Here is a 24,333-nt window from a genome sequence, read left to right as displayed (position 1 = left end):
TGGGATCAGATGATCAAAATTATTCCGCAAAGCATGGTGGGGCCAGCAATTATATTTGTTTGTTATTTAAGCTTAAAAATAGTTACAAAGATCTGCGCACCAGAATATTCCTGGAATTTTACGTCTGCGTACGATTTTGCGTGTGTACATATGTGGGCCGTTCCTTTACAAGCCGAACACCTTTTTTAAGTTGACATTTTTTATTTACCTGAAACTTTTTTTTACATATACTATTCGGTAAATAAGTAAATACGTGTATCACGATTTGGCCGAAAAAAAATAATTTTTTTAGTTAGAATTTTTTAAAGTTTGTAAAAGTACCCTCTGTTTGCAAGTTTATGTCTCCATCTGTAGTTATGCTACTGATTTCGTGTCTTTTGCATCAAATCCTCTGAAACCTCTACTTTTTGAATAAAATTTTTTTAAACACACAAAATTTTTAATTTCTTAAAAATAAAAACCTATTTCGATTATAAAATTTTTTTTAATTATTGCCCCCCAAAAAAAATTTTTTTTTTGTATTTTAAAATATGCCTTCATTTGTCACCTACAATCGGTTTTTTTATAGCTTTGAGCCATTTTTTGTTTTCAAGATATCGAATTTAATGTAATAAGCCCTCTGATATTTTCAGCAGCCATCTCGCTCGGTCTCATTAAAACCTTATGGCGTTTGTATTTCTGAGTTATTTAACAATCTGTTGATAATTTGTAAATAAAAAAGGAAATATATTTAATTTAATATATTATATTTCCATTCGGAAAATTGGTGAGAAAATTATATGAAACAAATTATAGCTTCGGTGTTTTTTGACATATTATCTTATACTATTGGGAATACCATTTTTTGTATTTTTAATTTTAATAAATATAACTGCAAGGGTATACAAGCTTCGGCTTGCCGAAGTTAACTTCAATTCTTGTTAAAATTAAAATTTGTTTTTATTTTTAAGAAACTAAAACTTTTGTGTGCTTAAAAAAATGTGTTTAAAGAGTAGGGGTTTCAGAGGATTTTATGATGAAGATATAGACTTGGAAACAGAGGGTAATTTTTGAAAACTAGCTTTTTTACAAACTTTAAAAAATTCTAACTAAAAAATAATTTGTTTTCGGCCTAACCCTGATACACGTGTTTACTTATTTTCCGAAAAGTTTCAGGCAAATCAAAAATGTAAAATTTTTTTTTTGCCAAGTCCGTTTGGTTTGTAATAGAAAGGCCCATGTGTGTCTTTGTTTATAATACATACATGCAAGTTATCCAGCTCATGATCCCAGCCTCATTACCCAATTTATAAACAAACTCTTCATATACAATTCTTAGCTGAGAACGCTTTCCAGCTCGAGCGCCCAGCCGCCTTACCCAAGTCGTATACAATTTCTTATAAACAATTCTTAGCTGGGATCCCCTTACTCAGCGTTCCCACAGAATCCCAATTAGCTCCCCCACTTCAATCGAAGTTCAATATTAAGATTCAATTGCGCCGCGGTCCTCCTAACATAAACTAAGCGGGGTCCAGCTAATGTAAACACAAGCATCAGGTCAACACCCGGCGAGCCCCAAAACTGCAGCGTAATCCGTTTAGCAATCGAGCGGAGAATTTGATCATCCGATTTCCCGACTCTCTTGAGTCCAACCCTTGTCCAACTCTTAATGAGTTCCCCAATTCACTTTAACCGAGGTTTGTTTATCAGATAATCGGCCCTTGGCCAGGCAGTCCGTTTTTGCATCCAAGAAGATCGGTTCAATAGAAAATATTGTGAACAGTAGAATAAAAGTCGGTATTAAGGAAAAGTTGTAAAGTTGTAACTTAGTGAATAAAAATAAAAATAAATTTTTTTAAATTATTCGCAAGTGAAATAATTAATTGGCGCCCAACGTGGGGCCACGCTTAAATTGTTCTAATTAAAAGCTTTAAAATAAATTACTAACGGTTTTAAAGTAAAAAGGAACTTGCGTGGTCAAATAAAAACCTAACCAGCCAAAAAAAGTTCGTGTTATAAACAAAGGAGGAAATCAATAAATGAAATAATCCCATTTGTTTACAACAATCCGCTAATTAATAATCGGCATAATAAACCTGCTGTTCAACAAAAAAAACTAAACGGTCTCAAAAAATAATTCACAAAATTAAACAAAAATTGTAAAACTGTGGAAGTGAAAGTTGATACAAAAAATATCAACTGAGAAACAAAAGCCAAATACAACTACAAATCTAAAAATACAAGTCAACAAGAAGGAAGAGCTGAGGGCAATCCCTCGCTAAATAGTGCCGACCAGAAAACAAACCGAAGGAAGAGCTGAGGGCAGTCCCTCGCAAAAAATTAACAATCGACAAAAATAAATTGAAGGAAGAGCTGAGGGCCATCCCTCGCTAAAAACAACCAAGAAGGACGACCCCAGAAAGATCATCAAGGAAACCAGAAGACTTTATATTAAACCCAGGAAGAAGAGAAGACAATTAGTGAGCGTATACTGTTTATTTTTTTATATTTTATTTAAGTACTATAAGGACAAAATTTTAAATAAAATCAAACAAAATGGAAGACCTAATTAACGATTTTGAAAGAATTCTCACAATGCCTCTACCCCAACCCGCAATGGCTTCTAGCAGCCAAGCTAATAACCAAATGAGCGATTTAATTGCACGTATTGTAAATAGTGAGTTGAATCCTTTAAGGAATGAGATCGTGAGTTTAAAAGCACAACTAAATCAATCAAATCAGTCAGGGAATTTAAAGGAGAAGAAGACAGGAGGGAATCAGCAGAAATAGTCATGGGGCAATATGCTAGAGGTAGCGAAAGATTCTTTTCTGCATTGTCAATCTTGAGAAACAAAATAACTGGTACAGCAAACGATGCCCTAACACACAATGGGAGAGTATTAAATTTTGACGCCATAATGGCAAGGTTGGACTTTGTTTTTAGCGACAAACGTCCAATCCATATAATTGAACAAGACTTAGGAAGATGGAAGTAGATGAATCTTTACAGATTCAGAATAGGCCAAAGTACAATCAGGGTTATAACAGTTATAGCAACAACAACTATAACCAGAATAAATGGAATCAAAAAGCAGGAGACACAAACAACTCCGCAAAATAATCCGCAGAACAAAAGAGATCCAACAGGTACGGTTAACCAACCGGCAAACAGAACTATGCGATTAAATAATATCGAAGAGGACCATTTTTTAGGCCAGAATCGGGAGTAGGATTACCCTACTTAATACGATACGATAGCAAGATAAATAAAAAACGTAATATTTTAATTGACGCAGGAGCAACCTCCTGCTATATCAGAACAGAGATTTATAAAAACAAAAACGAGCTTCATATACATAAAAGAGTATCTACGGTTAATGGATATTCTATAATTAAATATTATCACATGGTAACGATCTTCGATACGCGTTACACATTTTATGAAATAGATGGGTTAAAATCAGACTTTCTAATAGGTTAAAACCTATTGAAAAAACAAGGAAGAACGCTATTGTCGAGTACCTCGACTAGCAGATACCCGTTACTCGGCTAAACAGAGATATGCAAGCAGCAAAGCGAGATTAAAATATTTTTTTTTGGATCAATCGATAGGTATTGACGAGACCAATACATTTCAGTTAAAATTTTGCATCTAGCATAAAAATTGTGGGCGTCACAGGTTATCCCGGCTTGTGGGCGTTAGGGTGGGCGTGGCAAACTTCTTTTTTGGGTCAATCGATAGGTATTGATGAGAACATTACATTTCAGTTAAAATTTTTATTCAAGCATCAAAACTGTAGGAGCCACAGTTTTGGGCGGTTTGTGGGCGTTAGAGTGGGCGTGGCACTCTACTGAAACAAACATGCGCTGCGTAAGAAGCTCAGGAATCTGCACGCCAAATCTCAATAGCCTAGCTCTCATAGTTTCCGAGATCTCAGCGTTCATCCGGACAGACAGACGGACAGACGGACATGGCTAGATCGACTCGGCTAGTGATCCTGATCAAGAATATATATACTTTATGGGGTCGGAAACGCTTCTTTCTGCCTGTTACATACTTTCCGACGAATCTAGTATACCCTTTTACTCTACGAGTAACGGGTATAATAAATGGAATGTTCAACGAACATTATTTATGTAAATTAGTAGTTTAAAGCTAACTTTAACTTTCAGTGTACATGTACTGTGTTATTTTATTGTGTTCATATTGAACTAAATTATCTATTATTATTTACTTACCTGTGAAAATATTGATGTAAAATTGGTGGCAGAAAGCAACAAACTTTTTCAAAACACGTTGCACGAACTTCACTTTTCAGAACTAAAAATGCAACTGACGAGAAATGCAAGAGACAAGAAAAACCGCTTGCTTCCTTGAATGTTCCCTTTTGTCTTTATTATTTGTTTGTCAAGAGAACAGTTCCGAAAAAAGACGATTGTAAAAAAATGGGCATCGGCAACCTTCGGGTTTGAGTTTGGTTTCTTTACATTCCCACTAAAATGCACCTGGATGCACTATATTGAAATACACCCAGATGGCACCCAAAAGACTGCCCCCAGCACGCACAGTTGCTAGTTAAGTTTGCATGCATGCTGTTTTGCGTAAAAAAGATGCGACCCAGAACTATTTCTTTCGGAATACGTTCCCGAAACGGGTGTTTGGGCATGCTCCTGGATGCATTATTCTGAAACACTTCTAGAAGGCACCGCAATAGAATGCACCCAGCACGCACATTTGCCTTGGAAAATTTGCATGCGTGCTGTTTTGCGTAAAAAAGGTACGACCCAAAACTATGTTTTTTTAAAACACGTTCCGCAACTTACGACTGGTTATGTATATACATCCATTAATACACGTGCGCACATGCCAAGACATTTATGGAATGTTTTACATTGCACAAACACAAGGTCGTGCGGCTTAAACAAAAATGCAAAATAAATCAAATTAACGTTCTAGAATATTACTCATGATTATCATAATAAGATTAAAAATAAAAACTAACAAGGAAGAACGCTATAGTCGAGTACCTCGACTATCAGATACCCTTTACTCAGCTAAAGGGATCAAAGGGAAATGGAGATATGCAAGCAGCAAAGCGAGATTGAAATGCGCCACCTACCGGCGGCAGACAGATTTAAGCGTTATGGGCGTTCGAGTGGGCGTGTCAAATTTGAAAATGAAAATTGTGGGCGTCACAGGTTTGGGCACTTTATGGGCGTTAAGGTGGGCGTGGGAAACTTTCTTTTTGGTCAATCGATAGGTATTGATGAGAACAATACATTTCAGTTAACATTTTGTATCTAGCATCAAAACTGTAGGAGCCACAGTTTTGGGAGGTTTGTGGGCGTTAGAGTGGGCGTGGCACGCTGCTGAAACAAACTTGCGCTGCGTAAGAAGCTCAGGAATCTGCGCGGCAAATCTCAATAGCCTAGATCTTAAAGACAGACGGACAGACGGACATGGCTAGATCGACTCGGCTAGTGATCCTGATCAAGAATATATATACTTTATGGGGTCGGAAACGCTTCTTTCTGCCTGTTACATACTTTCCGACGAATCTAGTATACCCTTTTACTCAACAAGTAACGGGTATAAAAATGTACATTTGTAGTTGTAAATAGAGTAGCTACGCTTCAGTTCCAAAAAAAAAGTTTCACTTGTGAATCACCTTGTGAATCCCATGGGACATGTCCTCTTGCACAAGTGAAGAACAAGTGACGCTCCATATAGAAAATTGTATGGGATGTCCGCATTTTCACAAGTGAAAATTCAAATGAAAATTTTTCGAAGTCCCACGGGATTTCACTTGTTCCTTATACTCATTTTTCGTATGGCCTGTCACGTGCAGGTGACACGTCCCAAGTGAAATCACTTGTGAAAATCAAATTTTTTCCATGAGTTTTCACTTATGAAATCACTTGCAAGTGACACGTCCCAAGTGAAATCACTTGTGAAAATCAGAATTTTTTCCATGAGTTTTTACTTATAGAATTTAAAATACATAAATTTGTATATACTTTTAAATATATTTTAATTAAATAATGTTATTCAGGTTTTCTGTTAAAGGACAATTATTGTAAGTAAGCCTTATTTTATGTTACGTTAATTTGCTTTTTACATTGGTCATCGCCTTCCTTAAACCTTTGTCCGGGTCCTCCGAATCCTTGGCCAACGCTCCTCAATACTTTAAACTAAGATCAATGCACAACATCTTCAACTTAATGTAACACTTACCTGACTTTATTATTTTCACTTTAAAAGAAGAAAAAAGTAAATCTGCTGCGCACAATTTAAATGACTGCTTCCCTTTCAATAACTCAAACAGAATGAACCAAACAATGAACAAACTTATCCATTATTATCTAATTATTTAAGATATTATAGTTCTCCAATTTTTTCTTTATTTTTATCTTTATTTGTTTGAATATGTATACCTTTTTTTTGTTAAATTATATTCTTACACTCAAACTATTTCTTATGAAGTTAGATTAGCTTTAATTTTTTTATCTTTTATTTTTTTAATTGGAAGATATAATATAAATTATTTTTTTCATTATCAGATTTATATATGATTTTTAATTATTTTATTTCCTATAGCTTTAGTTTGATTAACTATTTCATTAGCTGAAACTAATCGAACACCATTTGATTTCGCTGAAGGAGAGTCAGAATTAGTTTCTGGATTTAATGTAGAATATAGAAGAAGAGGATTTGCTTTAATTTTTATGGCAGAGTATGCTAGAATTTTATTTATAAGTATATTATTTTGTGTAATTTTTTTAGGGTGTGATGTTTTTAATTTATTATTTTATGTTAAATTAACTTTTATTTCTTTTGTATTTATTTGAGCTCGAGGTACTTTACCTCGATTTCGTTATGATAAGTTATTATATTTAGCATGAAAGTGTTTTTTATCTTTTTCTTTAAATTATTTATTATTTTTTATTGGTTTTAAAATTGTATTATTTTCTTTATTATAATGAATTATTTTTAGTAAAGTTAATAGAAAATTAAATTCTATCTTATGTTTTCAAAACATATGCTTATTCAAGCTCATCAACTAATTATATTAATTTAATAAATTATCTCATCATTTTGTAACTAATAGATTAATCAAATAATATAAGAAATAATTAACAGTTAAAATTTGTCCAATTAATACATAAGGTTCTTCAACTGGACGAGCTCCAATTCAAGTTAATAAAATTACTGTTACTAGTATAGATCAAAATATAATTTGATTAATTGGATACAATTGAATTCCTCGGAATTTTCTTAAATTATAAAAAGGTAAAATTATTAAAATTGCAATTGATAGTACTAATGTAATAACTCCTCCTAATTTATTAGGAATAGAACGTAAAATAGCGTATGCAAATAAAAAATATCATTCTGGTTGAATATGAGCAGGTGTAACTAATGGATTAGCTGGAATAAAATTATCAGGGTCTCCTAAAAAATTTGGGCTAATTAGTACTAATGAAATTAAGATAAAAATTATTACAATAAATCCTACAATATCCTTAAATGTAAAATAAGGATGAAAAGGAATTTTATCAAACAATGTTCATTCCTCTCACCCCTTTACATGATTTCTTTTAATTTCTCTTCGCTGTTGGCGCGTGCCACTGCACCTATACCCTTTCTAAAGCGAAAAATATCCGACTACATAATTTTTACTTTTTAGAGTAAAAAATACAAAATGAATTCTTTAAAAATGGTACTATTAAAATGTTTTAAATATTTAAATAAATTTTAACGAACTTAATTTCTATAACTTAACTAAAAAAATATATTGTAATATTAATGTATAATACGTAAGCACAACATTAAAAGTAAATTCAATTTACTTAATTTTACTATAATCAAATAATTTACTTTTATAAAACAATATTAGTTGTTTTTTTTCGATATACAATAATGCTCCTAAAATATTAGGGCATTCACATGTCGCTGCGCCACGAAAATTTTTCCGCCGAAACATTAGTCGCTAGCCGGACATAACGGAGAGACTCAAAAGAAATAACGGACCTGCCGAAATTTGTCTCTGAGAGCGCCGAGTGCAGGCAGATTATAAGACAAAGAAAGAGAGGGAAGCTCCGAATATCTGCATCTCTTTGTTGCACGATCGTTTTCGTAGGCAGTCTTCTACACTGCGCCGACTTCTCTAATGACGTCAACAGCGGCACAGCGTTTAAGGCACACAAAAAAAAACAAAAAAGCTTTTTGCCTTGAGCCATGTCACCGCGTCCCTACTGCAGAACTGAAGGGTAACTTGACATCGTGGTTTTTCTAATAATTTCGTTTGCGTTATTTTTGTTTAGTTGCTGATATGTAAGACAATTTAATTTGTGTAATTATAAAGAAAATGGGTTAATTGATTTACGAAAAACCGCTGAAAATTTAATAAAATTGGTTATTCAAACTAGAAAAAATTGCCTTCAAAGATAGAAACAAGTTTCTTGATTTACGAATAAATTAGTTATTCGATTTAGTAAAAAATTGACCTTAAATATAGAAACAAATTTCTTGAAACACGAAAAAAGACCGTAATATATAGAAAAACAATCCATATTTTAAAAAAGAAATTCCCTAAAGATTAAAAAAGTAGTACTTGTTCTTTAAAAAAAAGCCTTTTTTTTCAGAACAGATTTTTTAATTCTAGAAACTTGTTCCAACTTATAAGGTATTTTGCCGTGAATTTAAGAAAAGTTTGTAGTAATTTCCAGAAAAAGCTTACATAAATTCAAGAAAATTATTTACTTAAAATAAAGGCGAGTCGCCGTTGGATCAAAATCATAGGCGATTTTCTTGAATGAACGGCGAATTTCTTGAATTAAGGGTGATTTTTTTAAAGTGTTCTGCGCAGATCTTTGTAACTATTTTAAAGCTTAAATAACATATTCAAGACTGCCAATTCTCCAATTTCGAAAAAATATATTTGCTGGCCCTACCATGCTTTGAGGAATAATTTTGATCATCTGATCCCATTTTAAGAATGGCAAACTTTCTTCATTTATAAATTGCTCTGAAATAAATGTTTGTAAAGAACATGTCAATATATAAACTCGAATATACATATGTACATATGTATATATATACATATTTAAACATACACTTCTATGTAATAAGGGTATATATGTACTTACCGATGAAAATTGATTTAAGGGCTTCCCTGTCCCTGTCCATTTTTCACAATTTTTTTCACTATCAAACAACAAGTTTTTCACGAGCTGAACATCCGAAGGACAGAAACCACGAAAAGCATTGTCATTGCCTTAGTGTGACCGCACACAGTATAAAAATGTACCAATATTTTTTGCCCAAAACCAAGGGCGATTTCGCAATTATTTCAAGAAAAAAGGTTTAAAAATATTGAAGAAAAAAGAAGAAGAAAAAAAGCTTATTCTCTTCTTCTTGTTTATTATAAAAAAAAAATAAACGGTGAATTTTTCTTAGTTTAAGAAAATATTTCTAAAACCAAGAAAAATTTTCTTGTTTTAATGGCGTTGTAAAATCACGGTCGATTTTCTAACATGTACGGTGAAATTTTTTTTGAGTGTAGGGGTGCCGATAAAAGATCCTAATTTAACGAGAACCCAGATGATGTCGGTGCCTATTCATCAAATTCTACCCTCAACTTAGTGGACGTGATCTCTTCTTTCAAAACGCAATGGTGCGTTAACAAATATTTATATAATTTTACCTCCGAGCTAGGCACTAGCGACAAGAGCTTGAGGTCTAGATACTCCTTTGTAAAGGGTTTATTATTTATTTGAGGATTCCTAATAAATTTCCGCTCGAGGTTTTCCAAACGCGGTAACGTTTTATAAGATGGCGAACCGAATATTCTCCAGATGGAAGACGAGTATAATTCCTCTAAAAATGCTCTTCGCACTGGAGCTCCTTTTTTGACATCTTTGCAATTGGCTCCGTGACTTGTTCTATTTTCCAAAACCGAGGCACGATCTGGTCTAATGAAGTGCCACCGGTCTCTTCCGATAAGCAATGAGTTGCGATGAGTGACGAATATTTTGCGGTCTGCTGCCCACCACTAGGCAAAATCCAACCAATCCAAGATTGGTTTTTGTAACAAGGACATTCCAGGAGTTAACTGAATCTAATCTGATCTGATAGGTTGTTGATCAGTTATTCTCGAGTTACGATGGCCTGAATGCTATTGGTAAAATGTGATATACGAGACTTTAAGATGATGTCAACTGATGCCAGTTATTGCGGTCAACGATTTGGTTTTTCTAAGTTGAAGTTGATTGGCGAAACGAGTTGTAATTAAATGAACTTGAGATCCTGAGCCCAATAGCGTGCGACAGGGTACGTACTTGCCTGCGCGATTCTTAATTAGGACAACGGCGGTGGCGAGAAGCACCGGCTCAACCGAATATTGAGATGAAAGGGGTTGACGGGAGACGGACAGTGAGACTGATGGCGAGGCAGATGACGAAACGGCCATAATGGAACTACGTTGTGAAATCATATGACTTGAACCTGGTACTTGATTTTCCGGTGGATTAGGCTCCTGAACTGATTTTCTATGATGGGGAAGCATGTGATTATTCGATTGACAGGAATGGCAAGGACTTGAAGAACAGTTTCGCGCATCATGCATATTGCATAATGACAATGCCTTCCTTGTGGAGACCCCTGCGCGATAACCTGTCAAAACGGGGACATTGAAATATCATATGATCTGCGCTACGACAACATACGCATGACACCGATTCAGCTATAGTTGCAAATGCCTTTCATTGATTTGTTCTCACGGCCCTTTCAGACTTGCAAGCTTGCCAAGGATTTCCTTGCATCCCATGCTCAAAATTCTCTATTGTGCGACATCTACTTTCCAAAAATGTGGAAAATTTCCTCCTTAGTGGCAAGAAAATCCATTGTCCGAAGATGTGAGTTTATGTGATCCGTGTAATCCCGCAACCTTGCAACCGAAGAGTCAACTCGTTCGAACATAAATATCTCTTTTGTATGAGCCTTTATAATCAGACGATTATTGTCAGATCGTTTCATTGAAATATCCAATGCAACTTGGTATTTAGCATCTCTAACGACACTACGTTCTCCAATGCTGAACCAGATAAACATGAGAGCAAATGCTGAAGCTTTGCGATTGAAGTCAGCTCTACTTCCTGATCAATGGGTGCTACAAAAAAAATGGCATCTCTTTCCATTTTGAAAAGAGGTTACCCGAGAGCACATGTGCCGCATACAGACATACGTAACAAAATGTGATAATCGAGCGCTTGCACATTTTAGTCTTGTAACCACTTAATTATTGTGAAAAATTTGACGCTAGGAACACAGCAAACCTTTTTTCGAGGAAAATGTGATATTATGAAATAGCACTATCGATTAGACACCGATTTTTGCAAAGTTGGTCTTAATGTTTAAAGGACAAACTAATCTATTGAATCAAGTGCTCAAAATAATTTATACAATATTTCTTAAGGTAGAAAAACTAAAAAAAACAAGGAAGAACGCTATAGTCGAGTACCTCGACTATCAGATACCCGTTACTCAGCTAAAGGGACCAAAGGGAAATGGAGATATGCAAATCGAGATTTAAATACGCCACCTACCGGCGGTAAACAGATTTAAGCGTTATGGGCGTTAGAGTGGGCGTGGCAAAATTTTTTTTGGATCAATCGATAGGTATTGACGAGACCAATACATTTCAGTTAAAATTTTTTATCTAGCATGAAAACTGTGGCCGTCACAGGTTTGGGCGGTTTGTGGGCGTTAGAGTGGGCGTGGCAATTTTTTTTTCGGGTCACTCGATAGGTATTGATGAGAAGAATACACTTATGCTAAAATTTTTATTCTAGCATCAAAACTGTAGGAGCCACAGTTTTAAGCGGTTTGTGGGCGTTAGAGTGGGCGTGGCAGTCTACTGAAACAAACTTGCGCTGCGTAAGAAGCTCAGGAATCTGCACGCCAAATCTCAATAGCCTAGCTCTCATAGTTTCCGAGATCTCAGCGTTCATCCGGACAGACGGACATGGCTAGATCGACTCGGCTAGTGATCCTGATCAAGAATATATATACTTGATGGGGTCGGAAACGCTTCCTTCTGCCTGTTACATACTTTCCAACGAATCTAGTATACCCTTTTACTCTACGAGTAACGGGTATAAATAGCTATTGCAAGAAAGGATAGAAAATGTAAATTTTGGGAATTTCTTTGGTTAATAACTCCGTTAATCAAAGTCCGATCCCAAAAAGTGAAATGTTTTCGGAAAGATACATCTACTTACTTTTAGATTGCAACATCTGTCAAACGGTTAGAAAATTGGATTCTGTAATATAAGCTCTTTAATCAAGCAACATTGAAACAACATGATTTTCGCGAATATCTCAAGAACGATTCTTTGGGATTTTTTTGAGTGATACCAACGTGTACAGGAAATACATATTAATCCAGAAAAACTGGTTTAAAAGATGAACTTTTTTGGCTATAAACTAGTGAATTTAATTAATAATTAATTAATTAATTATTAATTAATTAATTTAATTTTCGTTTCTTTTGTTTTTCTTGCTTTTTAGGGTGTTTAAGGTGAAATTTGAAATTCTTCTTCATTTCCATCTTATATACGAATTTCTGTATCATTTTCACTTTTGCAAGGAATTACTCGACAACCTGTATCTATTTACATACTTCTATAATATTCAAATTATATAAAATATAAAACCAATATTTATAATTCTTATGTTTTTATAGAACAACTGGACCGCATTGAAGAAGGAATGGATCAAATTAATGCTGATATGAGAGAAGCAGAAAAAAATTTAAGTGGAATGGAAAAATGTTGCGGCATTTGTGTCCTTCCATGCAATAAGTTTGTATATTACTATTTAAACATAATGTTTATAATTTTTTATGTTAAAGGTCTATAACTAAATAGGAAAACAGCGAACAAAGGCGAATCTAAAGTACTTTCGGTCTCCCTTTAATAATCTTAATATAAATATATACTTACAAAAAGGGTCTAATGCGATTCTAAACACATAAAGAGAAATATTCTGAAAAGAATATTGAAAAACATCTTTGCTTCAAGTACCTTTTGTAAATTAAAAATTTTTGAGGTCCATTTTTCAGCAGTTATTCCCATTTGGATTATTTTTGCCATTTTAACTCTTACTATATCAGCTGTTTCACCGACATTTTAAAGCTTGTGTATTATTCCGTTGGTAGTAATTTAGTCTTGGACCTTGTGTATACTATTTATACCCCTTACTCGTAGAGTAAATGGGTATACTTAATACTTACTTAATACTTATACCCCTTACTCTTAGAGTAAAACGGTACTCTTAATTCTTTGGAAAGTGTGTAACAGGAAGAAGGAAGCGTTTCCGACCCCGTAAAGTATATAAATTCTTGACCAGGATCAGTAGCCGAGTTGATCTAGCTATGTCCGTCTGTCTATCCGTCCATATGAACGCTGTGATCTCGGAAAATGTAAGAGCAAGAATGTTGGGATTAGGCATGCAGGGTCTTGGGTCTCCTGAGCGGCACAAGTTTGTTTGAGCAGGGTGCCACGCGCACTTTTACGCCCACAAATGAATAGGGATTTCGTTCTTATTATCAATACGAAAAAATATTCAAATCGGACCATTGATTAAAAAGTTATGACCAAACAACCATAAATACCTAGCTAATTCAGTAGTAAAGCCTTTTTATTCTTTATGTTTTTTCTTTTTTTAATACCCATTGCTCCTAGAGTAAAAGGGTATCCTAGATTCGTCGGAACTTTTGTAACAGGTAGAAGGAAGCGTTTCCAACCCTATAAAGGTTTTATATTATCCGAGATCACACCGTTTATGAGCTTGGTCGAAGCCCTCAACTTAACAGAACCATACAAAAATCCTGATGCGAATTTAGTTAGCTTTGGTTAAAGTCTTTCGCCCTGAACTACACTCCACCGCCATCATAAAAATGTTTTTCACCAAAATTCAGAGCTGGTTTGAGCTGCAAGGGGTCGGTGCCGAAGAACAAGAGAAATACACACCAGTAGTCGTTTCGCTGTTCCCAAATATTTGTATCAAGCTTACGATCTTGTACGCAACCCACCACAGACTAATCCACCACAGACGTGGTGTTGTATCCAAAAAGTGACCTAGCGTTAGCACATCGATGTCATCTGGGTGCTCTATAATTGGAAGTAATGGGCATAAGTTAATGATTGCAGTAATGTGGCAAACAATGATCGAACCTAAGGACAACGCTTGTAGCAGAGCGGTAGAAACGATGCTTTGGCTTTTTGACTGTGCTTTATAAAGTGAGAAGAGCGTGGTGGAATGAATCGCCAATCGATTCGATCCTCTACACAAAAGTTCTTGCCCGCCTTCTTATGCTTGTCGCTTGTTGTTTCAGCTCCGACAAGCTCTAAATGCACAGCTTTCGCTGCAAATCAAATAAATACGCATATATATCATTTATCGGTTGCCAAGCTCAATATTCGCGCTGAAGTCAAGGTTCGAGTTACAAATGGATCAAGCGATCCAAAGATATAGAAGAAAATGATATAGAGCTGGACAAAAGTATACGCCCACTGTCACTTACTGACTTGTAGTCAAACCACAACTGCACTTGTTGAATCGATCGTATGAACCTCTGGGTACCTCCAGTACTATCCACTCCTGCTAGTGCACAAGACTTGATCCTTTATCAAAATTTGAAGAATTTGTGGAAGAATTAGTGAATTTAGGACCTTCGACTAGGTCCAAGAACGAGCAAAGGGCAAGATTAACTCTTTTGCGAAGGTCTATCAGTGGGGCTTTTGATAAGAATTCAGAATTCAAAAAAAGGTCTTGTTCATGGAATCACAATTCCGACTGCAACAGCTCCGAAGTTAAGAACTCACTTCTTTGGGATGTACTTCCACTCCATTTGTGCGGTTAGCTTCTGTATGCTTGATGCGCTGTTCGGTACGATGACGTTGAACTGAGCTGGATCATTCCGAATCCATGACAAAACAGTTATTGGGTCAGACTTACAGAAGAACCTTGCAGCAAACAATTCCATTTCAGAGATTTCGCTTTTAAGTTGAGCAAGCCATTCAGCTCTGCAATTTCGTGATCGTCATTGTCGTCTTTAATGGAGCAACACGTGATCTGGAGCACAATAGAGCACTTCTTCCACAGATCAACCCCCAGTCATTAAATCGTTGACGTAACAGAGTCAAGCCTGTAGACTTGCAAGTCCTCCTGCCGCGAGTCTCTTCAGAAGATGCATTGTAAATAGCTATCCGCTTCAGTAAGGATCGAAAACGCAGTAGAGTGTGCATGAGCTTTGCTTGAACAGTAGGTCCTTTCATGAGAATAACGTTGAGTTAAAATCCAGATGATGTTGATGCTGAGCCGTCGAGCACGACTCAAAGCTTTGTTGTGGTGCTGTCCTCCATATGGACAGAATGCTGCGACAAAAGGAATTGTCCTCTATGACATGTGAGCCCAAAATTAGAAATCGCTCAAAAGCTTGCAAATACGACTCGCCTAAAAATTAAAGTTTCGCTAGAGCGATAGCTTAACTGAAAATTCTCCCGATGCTTAGTGCAAAACATAATTTTTAAAATGCTATTCACGATCGATATCTTCCTGCTTGACCTTCTCTGTCATCCAACAACAACATTCTATCTCCCAGAAACGTTTCAGCAACAGATCTGCTTTTGTTTCGTTCTCTTCTTGCAATGACGATTCAGTTGCAAACAATGTCGTTTTGCTACATTGTTGGTCACCGCCAGATACCACCCAGCTAAAACTCGTTTTTTGAAGCATAGGCAATCCTTGCGCCAACTTGATTTGGCCAATGGAAAACCGGTCAAAGAACAAGCTATCACCTATAAGGAGATCCATGTGTTGAGGCCTAAAGAATTTTGGATCCGCTACCGTAAGTTTATGGGATACCTTCCAGTCTGTGATACATACGGAGAAACTTGGTTGATGATAGATTGATGATTGATGATCTTTTCTTAAGCAATTGAGGAAAACATTTAGCCTCTTTGCCTCTATTGGGCGAAGCGAAGGAGATAGGATATGTTGCCAAAACCAGTACATGAATATATAGTATGGCCACTATTTCCACAAAATCCAAAAATGGAATTACAAGATTTAGTAGGTATGAGTGTACTTTTATAGATGTTATCAGCTTTGTTGCTCTCGCTCCCTGCTTTCTTGGCGCGTAGGTGGCCGCAGCGGCATATTTCATATTCTTCAAACGCTGGTAAAGGGCTTCCAGGAAAACTGTGAACTCCTTGGTGTTGGAATTTCTTCAATAGGCACATGTCCTTTCCATTTCGATTGCTTGTCGCTATCCATTTTTAAAGATGCCAGTAGACTTTCAAACATCCAGCCATTCGGTCGGAGATGCCCATCGCCTGCAGAGCGCGCAGATGAGCACTTACCTTCACCGAAAATTGCCGCAGCCGAGCTCTAGATGACGTTTCTACTCTCTCAAGCCCTATGATCAGCTTCATGGTGTTTTGCTCGCCAGAAAAGGTTACCATATTTTTGCTTCAAAAACTGCACCATTGTTCAACGCCCTCAAAATGTAAATTATCTTGCGGAAAAACCGGACACAAAGTAAGCGAAAATGTTTTGGCTAGGTGTGAATGCAAGGTAACTGTATGTATGCTTGTGTGTTGAATACCGAATCTCGAGCGAACTAACGACATTGCACAGAACAAAAGAAATTAATATTTTAAGCTACTGTGTTTTTGTTACACGCGACGATGGAAATATAGGGATTTTCTTCTGATGCTTTTGTATGCTTTTTAAAACTTTCTTAAGGTCGGAAATATGTTCTTATAATAATGTTGAAAGCACCATAATAACGTCTATATATAAAAGGCAACACTTACCCGACAAGTCCCCGAAAAAGTTGTTCACAAAACTCTGATAAGTTGCGTCAGCGCTCCTCCTCCTCCTCCTGCTAAAAAGTCCGTTCTTGAAATATCTTCTTTCCTTACATGAATTTAATGGTATCTGCTCGCCAGATCTAAGGTTGAGAAGTGCCGTCCTCTTTCCAGGCCATCTGATACGTCATTTCTTATTGGCAGGCGATATCTGTCCTTCATTACTTTTTTTTCTTTCGCCCGAGGTATCCCATTTCCTAGGTAACATCCAAGCCGAAGCATGGTGATATTATTATTAATATTATTAGACTCTGAGATCTGGGGACACATGCAATATAAAGATGTAGAAGATACTTTTAAAAGAAATTGTTTCTTAAGGTATGTCAGAAAAATATAACCGCTGATCAGACTGATCAGGGCAATAGCACAAGAAATACAAGTAGGGGAATCACAATTGAGAATGAGAATGGAATCAGCCTTTCCAGGAAAACGACATCGATTTCAATGGAAGAAAATATGCCGCTTACTAAACAGCGCAGGATGCTCTATTGGTGGAACTTGAAGCCAAATTCGGAACGGAGTGTATAAAAGAAGTATATATCACTCCGAAGGAGTGAGAGCAGGATGCCCTACACCAAACTGGCGTCCGATTTGGGAAGCGCGAGTTAATGAAGAAGTTCACTCGACTAGCACAATGAGCCTTCTTTTTTATGAGAGATCAGAAATGCTTTCTTTTGGTTACCAACCCCAGGTAAAAGATAACCAATGCCCACTCTGTAGTATGAGAGTAACGAAGGATACAGCTCACATTATTTCCATCTGCCCAATCCTGGAAATAAGCGAGGGAACTAGCTTCGTTATTAAGCGCTGCTTTAAAATAAAGAACACAAATAGTGGGAGAACGCTTTTAAAATATTACTAATCAAGAAATTTGTGAATTTCCCGTTTCCTCGGGTAGACACTATTGGACTAAGCTGCAAGGCTTGATTGGTAGTTTAACGTAGGAAGACAATAACCGTGAACGACTATCGCAAATCTTTTAACGAAATGGCGGAACAGTTTCACTTACACCTCATATGGGATCCAGGGTACAGGATCACAATCGGTGCAGCCCATGAACTGACCAGAATGGACACTGTTATACATTTAAAATATTAGTTGTTTATTTTTGTTCCACAGAATCCATTTTTATATTCAATGAAACTATTTAAAAGCATTTATGTTTTCGGTTTGATTTTCTTAATTAAAATGTCCAGAAATATCTTTTTTAGAGTCGACTGTTGTAATGGCGGCTACGGAGCGACCGCCTTATGTGTTCGTATATATGCTCCCGCTGCTGGAAGCGAGGGTTGCAATGGAGGGTGTACAAGATATCAATTAAATTTCATAGGTCAGCAAATTTTTATTTCACAACGGGATGCGACAGTGTCAGCAAAAGCTTTTAATTTAAACAAAAGCTTAAAGCTTGAAAAATAAAAGCTTCTGGCGGAGATTCGTTGGATATGATTTTAGAACTAAGAAGTCAGTATAGCAGTAGAAAGTAAAAGTGGCACGAAGTAATAGTGAGTTAAGTGAATTAAGGTCTAGCACCAAGAAACTAAAAATAAAAGATTTATTTGTGTAAATCAATGACTGTTCATAAAATAAATTGGCGCCCAACGTGGGGCTGCGACGTCAAAAGTTCCATAAAATCAATTTAATTAAAAATATATTTAATTTATAAACAAAACTCACGCGGCCAACACCTCGGCATTTTTAGTGGAAAAATTAAAACATCCACCAACGACACGTAACAAACTGTCAGTGACCGTTTTGAATCTAAATGGAAAATAATACATTAATGAAATAATACTTTTAAAAATATTAAGTTGAATTAAAAGTGGACTGAAGACCTAACGCACAAGAAAACATCAAGAACACTTTAAGACAAGAAAATTCGAGCCTCACAAAATAATCGAATTCGTTAAAAACATTAAAATCAAACCAAACCAAAAGAATACAATTCGAAGGAAACCCAAAGAAGGAAGGAAGGGCTTAAAGGCATTCCCTTGCAAACAACACTGAACAAATTATTTTGATGAATTCAATTTAACAATGGCAACCGGATGTTCAGGAAACTTTTCTGCAGGTGAGCCTGGCCACATCCAGCAACTTAACAGTTGAATTAATTAATAGATAAAGTAATGGACCCAAATATAAAATGTGGAACAACTCTTAAAGTAATAAGATCATCACGTATTTCACCGGTGAACCTACTCCAAAACTGCAATAATATTTATATTATTAATTCATGCAACCTTGTTTAGATTGGACTTTATATATGACAATAAACGACCGATTCATATTCTTGATTCAGAATTAAGTATCCTTGGACAGAAGTCAATAAAAAAATAATTTTACTAAGCATATTGGCATACAGAAAGGACAAAGTAATTACCAGGAAAATAAACAAGACAAAAAGGAGCAATGCTATACGAACTTTTATCTTGGGACTAAATGGTTCTATCTTAGAAAACCTTTTTCTCATTAATGCACCGGGTTCGCCCAATTCTTTGGCAAAGGTCCAGAAATTAGAATCAAAAAATTTCCGTGTTCAATTTGCAAAAAGGTATTATGGTTTTAAAAATTAAAATTAAGAACAAAAAATTCCATACAAAATAATAATACTGAAGGAACGGGAAATAATTGGAATTATAATCAAAGTAATAATTGGCCACAAAATAGAAATTTTTGGCAAAACAATAATAAGAATAGCAATCAAAAATATCAAATTATCGACCCAATGGACGTTGATCGATCGCTCCAAATTTAAAACAAACCTAGTTATAATTGGAAGGCAAATAATTATCGAGGCAGATATAATAATAATTATTATCAAAACAATAATCTTTCAAACTATTATCGTACAAACCAAGCCAGGGAGCAAACTAAAGCTCAAAAAAGGGAACCTGAAGGAACAGTTAATCAGCATCTACAGGTAAATGCCTTATTTAATTGACACGGGAGCCACTGCTTGTTATATTAAAAATTACATTTTCGAAAGTAAAAATCAATTATCAATATATAAAAAAGTATCTACAGTTCATGGATATTTCATTATTAAATATTACCACTATACAAATATATTTGAAAAATGACATTTGTTTTATGAAATTGAATGATTGGAATTTGACCTTCTAATTGGGTTTAATATATTCAGAAAAATAGGAGCTGTAGAAAGGGAGTTTTGAAATATATGGGGAAGGGGAGGGAAAAGTTAATGTACCATGAAAAAACGAAATAAGATTAATTTTAATTAACAAGACCCTAACATTGTAAGAATTTATTATAAAAAATGTTTTGATGCGAAAAGTTGCGATAACGATAAAGTTCGATATTTTTGGAAAATAACGTGACACGCTTGGGATCATTAAATCCTCTGCGCGCCGACGTACAAATATCCGTCAATAAAAAATAGAAAGTTTGGAACAAAAAATCCTGAACACGACGAAATAGAAATGTCCGTCAAAAAAACTTAAATTGTTTGGGATTACCTAATCCTGAGAACGCCGACAATGAAATTTCCGTCCGCAAAAAAGCTAAAAGGAATAAAATTTAAGTGGGTAGTACTAATCGAATAGAAGTTCAGGAAAAGAATATAATTGACATAATGGAAGAGGAACACTCAAAAACATATTTACAAATTCCATTTCGAACCGATATAGACAGGGCCATTTATAGTTAACAACATCCTTTCAGATTTGGTTGTTATTGAAATCAAAAGAATGCTAAAGTAAACTATTATAAGACCAAGTAGAAGTCCTTATAATTCACCAGTATTAGTGGTTCCCAACAAAGGTCAAAATGAAGATGGCAGTCCTAAACAAAGTCTGGTAATAGATTACAAAAACTAATCGCAAACACTATACCGGACCGATACCCGATGCAGGACCCATCTATAATATTACCTAAAAGCATAAATATTACCTAAAGCATAAATACTTCTTTACAATCGATTTGAAATTTTAATGAAAGAGTCAGATATTAAAATAACACCGTTTTCTATTAATAATGAAAAATTTGAATTTTTACAAAAGCCTTTTGGCTTAACAAATGCACCGATACTTTTTCAAAGAACGATGGATAATATCTTAAGGAAACAAGTGGGAAAACGGTGCATGTTTACATTAGTGATATTATTATTTTTTCAAAATAAAAAATTGAATAACATGCTGATTTAGTTAAAATAATAAATATTGTTCACGCCAAAAGGCGCAAGCGCAAATATGAAAATTTCACTAGAAAAATGGAAATTATTTAAATAATATTAACATTGTTAATAACAACAGACGCATCAGTAACACAACAACGCAAGACATGATAATAAACTTATTAATTTTATTTCAAAAACATTAAATTAAACCACAAATAAAACAAAAATTGTTAGTCATAGCATAGGCTTTAAAAAACTACGAATTTATTTATATGGAGTATTTGGATAAAAATCCAAACATAGAAATGAAAAGATGGTATTCCTTCATAGAAAGCTTTACCCCAAAAATAATATACAATCCCGGAACAACAAATGTTGTAGCGACAAAACACACCGCATTCCGCTGAAAGTAGTTTTGAAAACGTAATACAGGAGACCCGTAAGCCCTTTAATCAATTTAAACAACAATTGTTATTAACAACGGGGAGGTATACAATACTTCAGTCACTTTAAGTTTTTGACGACAAGACAAATATTCGAATACGATAAAGTTCAGAATTTAGTAACTATATTAAGAGATTATCTTCCAAAAAACATAACGGTTGGAATTCATTGTTGTTTAGAAGATTTATATCATATTCAAGTATCTTTCAAAAATAATTTTATTAACAAATTTCTTTTTTTACAAATATTTCTTCAGAACATAGAAATCGCAGAAGACAGAGCTATAATTATTATTGGTCCAATTTATATACAAAACTAAAAGAATATATAAAAAATTTTAAAAATTGCAATGAAAACAATTAAAGCAGACACAATGTAATTTCCAATTGGAGAATCCCCAATAGCAACTAAAGGAGAAAACTAACATATTGATATATAAGTTAACACACCCGCTTCCCATGAGGAAAAATTGTCGAGTTGCAGGCCGTATCCGGTAGCCAACACGCGCAGTAAGGAAACTGCCGACTCCCCTACCCTTCGCCTTAACAGGCTTAGGACAAATAAATTGAATTGATAAATTGAACTTTGCCAAAACAGTCTTGGATAAATAAAAACATAATAATAAAAATAATAATCCAAAATAACTAATACATCGCGGTCCGAAATAACTAGCGCTCAACGTAACCGACTCTAGCGATATTCGGTACATTGCATTTACAAAAGTAATTTGCAATTCGGAAATACTCGCACGATGCAGTACAGTGTTGAAAAATAAATTGAAGAGGGAAAAGATAAAAATTGCAACTGAATTTGCAAAGTGAAAATAAAGTAGAAGTACAGTGCATAAATTGCAAAGAAAAAATATATGAATATGAACCCTCTAGGGTTGTCGTATCCTGCAAGCAACTGGATTGCTAGTCGGTCCTTGGTGTTGCTGTGAATGATGCCGTTGCTGGTTGACTCGACAAGTGGCCGGTTATCCACAGTTTTCAACCTTATGAGCGGTAGACAAACAATTTGTGCATGCTCCTACTTGAATAATGGCTTGACGCCGTGCTTTGGGGTCCATTTGCTGGATACGGCTACATGCTCTAAAATTATGTTGTCCTAGGTGACAAATCTTACAGCTCTCTTCGTTGGGAACTGACTGATGGCGGAGTGTTGCTGTAGGTTGAGCGCTTATCGTCTCCAGTATGCAAGCGCGCCGCTCAATAAACGTCAGAACACTCCATAACGTTGGAATTTCCGTTGGTGCATCCGCTGAATTTTCTAGAGCAGCTAGAGACTGGTGGTCTAGTTTTCTTCTGATAAGAAAACACAGGATTGGATCCCAGGATTTTGTGCTGATATCGAGGTTTTTAAGAGTACTCATTGAGTGTTTGGTTGTGTCATGTAAGGCCCTTAGTTGGCGCGAGGAGCCGTCTATAGGTACCTGGTACCTGGCCTTTAATCGAAACCAGGTGTCGTCATAGCCACCAAGTGAGAAGGTTGTGTCTGTCAAGACGTTTTGTAGTTTTTGACTGGCCGAATATGGTTTATTATGTACCAATTCCACAAAGAGATCATGGAACCGTGGCCAGTCTAGATACTCGCCGTTGAACTCCGGAAGGCTAATTGGCGGAAGTGCCAAGTTTAGGCTCATTGGCACGTCATTTTCTCGAAGCAGGTTCATTTCGTTTTCCTCGTATAATGTGTGGAATTGGGCTAGCTCTGCCTCTGCCTGGGGCCTCTGCCATTTGCGGCCCCAGGTGAGCTATCTAATTCGTCAGTAACGCCCAATGGAGATCCAGGTGCCTTTGTAGGGCTGGGGAGACGGTTTGGCCGTTCGAGGCTAATGTTAATGATGATTCCAATTCGTTGCATCTTCTCTGCAACTGTCGGATCACCTTGTCAATTGCGGAGTCTCCTTTGACTTGATCTCCTGTTGTGATCTTAAAGTTGGCCAAAGTTCGTCTGGGGGCCCTCGGAAGTCCGCTATTTTACTTTTCGACCATCTCCTTAAGTGTAGCTCATTTTGGTAGTCTAGTAATCGATTGTGTAAATCGATTCTTGTGTGACTTCTTTCCTCTATGATTGAAGTGGACATATTGTGTGTCTTGGAAACAAAGAATCCTGTGAAGCCGGGTAAAGCTGTGTGTCTGTGAAGCTGGATGAAGCTGAGTATCCTGTGAAGCTGGATGAAGTTGACGATCCTGTGAAGCTGGATGAAGCTGAGTATCCTGTGAAGCTGTATGAAGCTGAGTATCCTGTGAAGCTGGACGAAGCTTTGAGTCCTGTGAAGCAGTCAGAGGTTCAGTATTTGGTGGGAAGGGGGTTGCTTAAGTGTGATCCTTTGTTGTTAAAGGATCACGTCGGGGTCACCAATGTTTGTGCCTAACCGAAGTAGACACTTCTGGGTCACACCGCGGGACAAGGGGGTAATGAGCACTTGTCGCTGGCACGGGGACGCTTTACTGACAGGACGATCGCGTCGCGGCAATGGTAACGATGGTTACTGCGATGCCGGACCACAGCGATGCGGAACTGCGCTGAGGTTGAGCTAACGTAGGTTAGCTGCTAGTGGAGATAGTGTATTACGAGCCATTATTAGAACCGCGGAATTATGAGATGCGTTGATTACTGATTTATTCTTCATTTAATACATGATTATATACTACTTGGAACACAGAAGTTTAGTGTAATGATTAGTGAAATAAGCTATATTCTGAAGTAGGTCAGGGCATTATGATTATGGTAGCAGTTTTATGTAGTTGGCTCGGCTGACACTCCAACATGAGCTGACTGCATTGGCGGGTCAGTGTGCTGTTGATTCGGCGAGACGGTGAGTTAGTGAGACATAT

General features: G+C 36.0%; 1 protein-coding gene and 1 pseudogene across 2 annotated transcripts in view; both read left to right on the top strand.

Annotated features, from left to right (window-relative positions):
- The window catches only part of Snap25 (Synaptosomal-associated protein 25kDa), a 379,996-nt gene that overhangs the window by 224,574 nt on the left and 131,089 nt on the right, over positions 1 to 24,333 (top strand). For both annotated transcript variants that reach the window (XM_070996705.1, XM_070996704.1), the window contains exon 5: positions 12,726 to 12,843. In XM_070996705.1, coding sequence (XP_070852806.1) covers positions 12,726 to 12,843 — 118 coding nt within the window. The remainder of the gene's footprint in view (positions 1 to 12,725; positions 12,844 to 24,333) is intronic.
- On the top strand, positions 2,596 to 6,964 carry LOC139353146 (NADH-ubiquinone oxidoreductase chain 1-like; annotated as a pseudogene).

This window comes from Drosophila suzukii, chromosome 3 (genome assembly GCF_043229965.1).
Source record: "Drosophila suzukii chromosome 3, CBGP_Dsuzu_IsoJpt1.0, whole genome shotgun sequence".
NCBI classification, from domain to species: domain Eukaryota; kingdom Metazoa; phylum Arthropoda; class Insecta; order Diptera; family Drosophilidae; genus Drosophila; species Drosophila suzukii.
The sequence above is the reverse complement of the archived record's forward strand: the minus strand, read 5'-3'. Positions and strand labels throughout refer to the sequence as shown.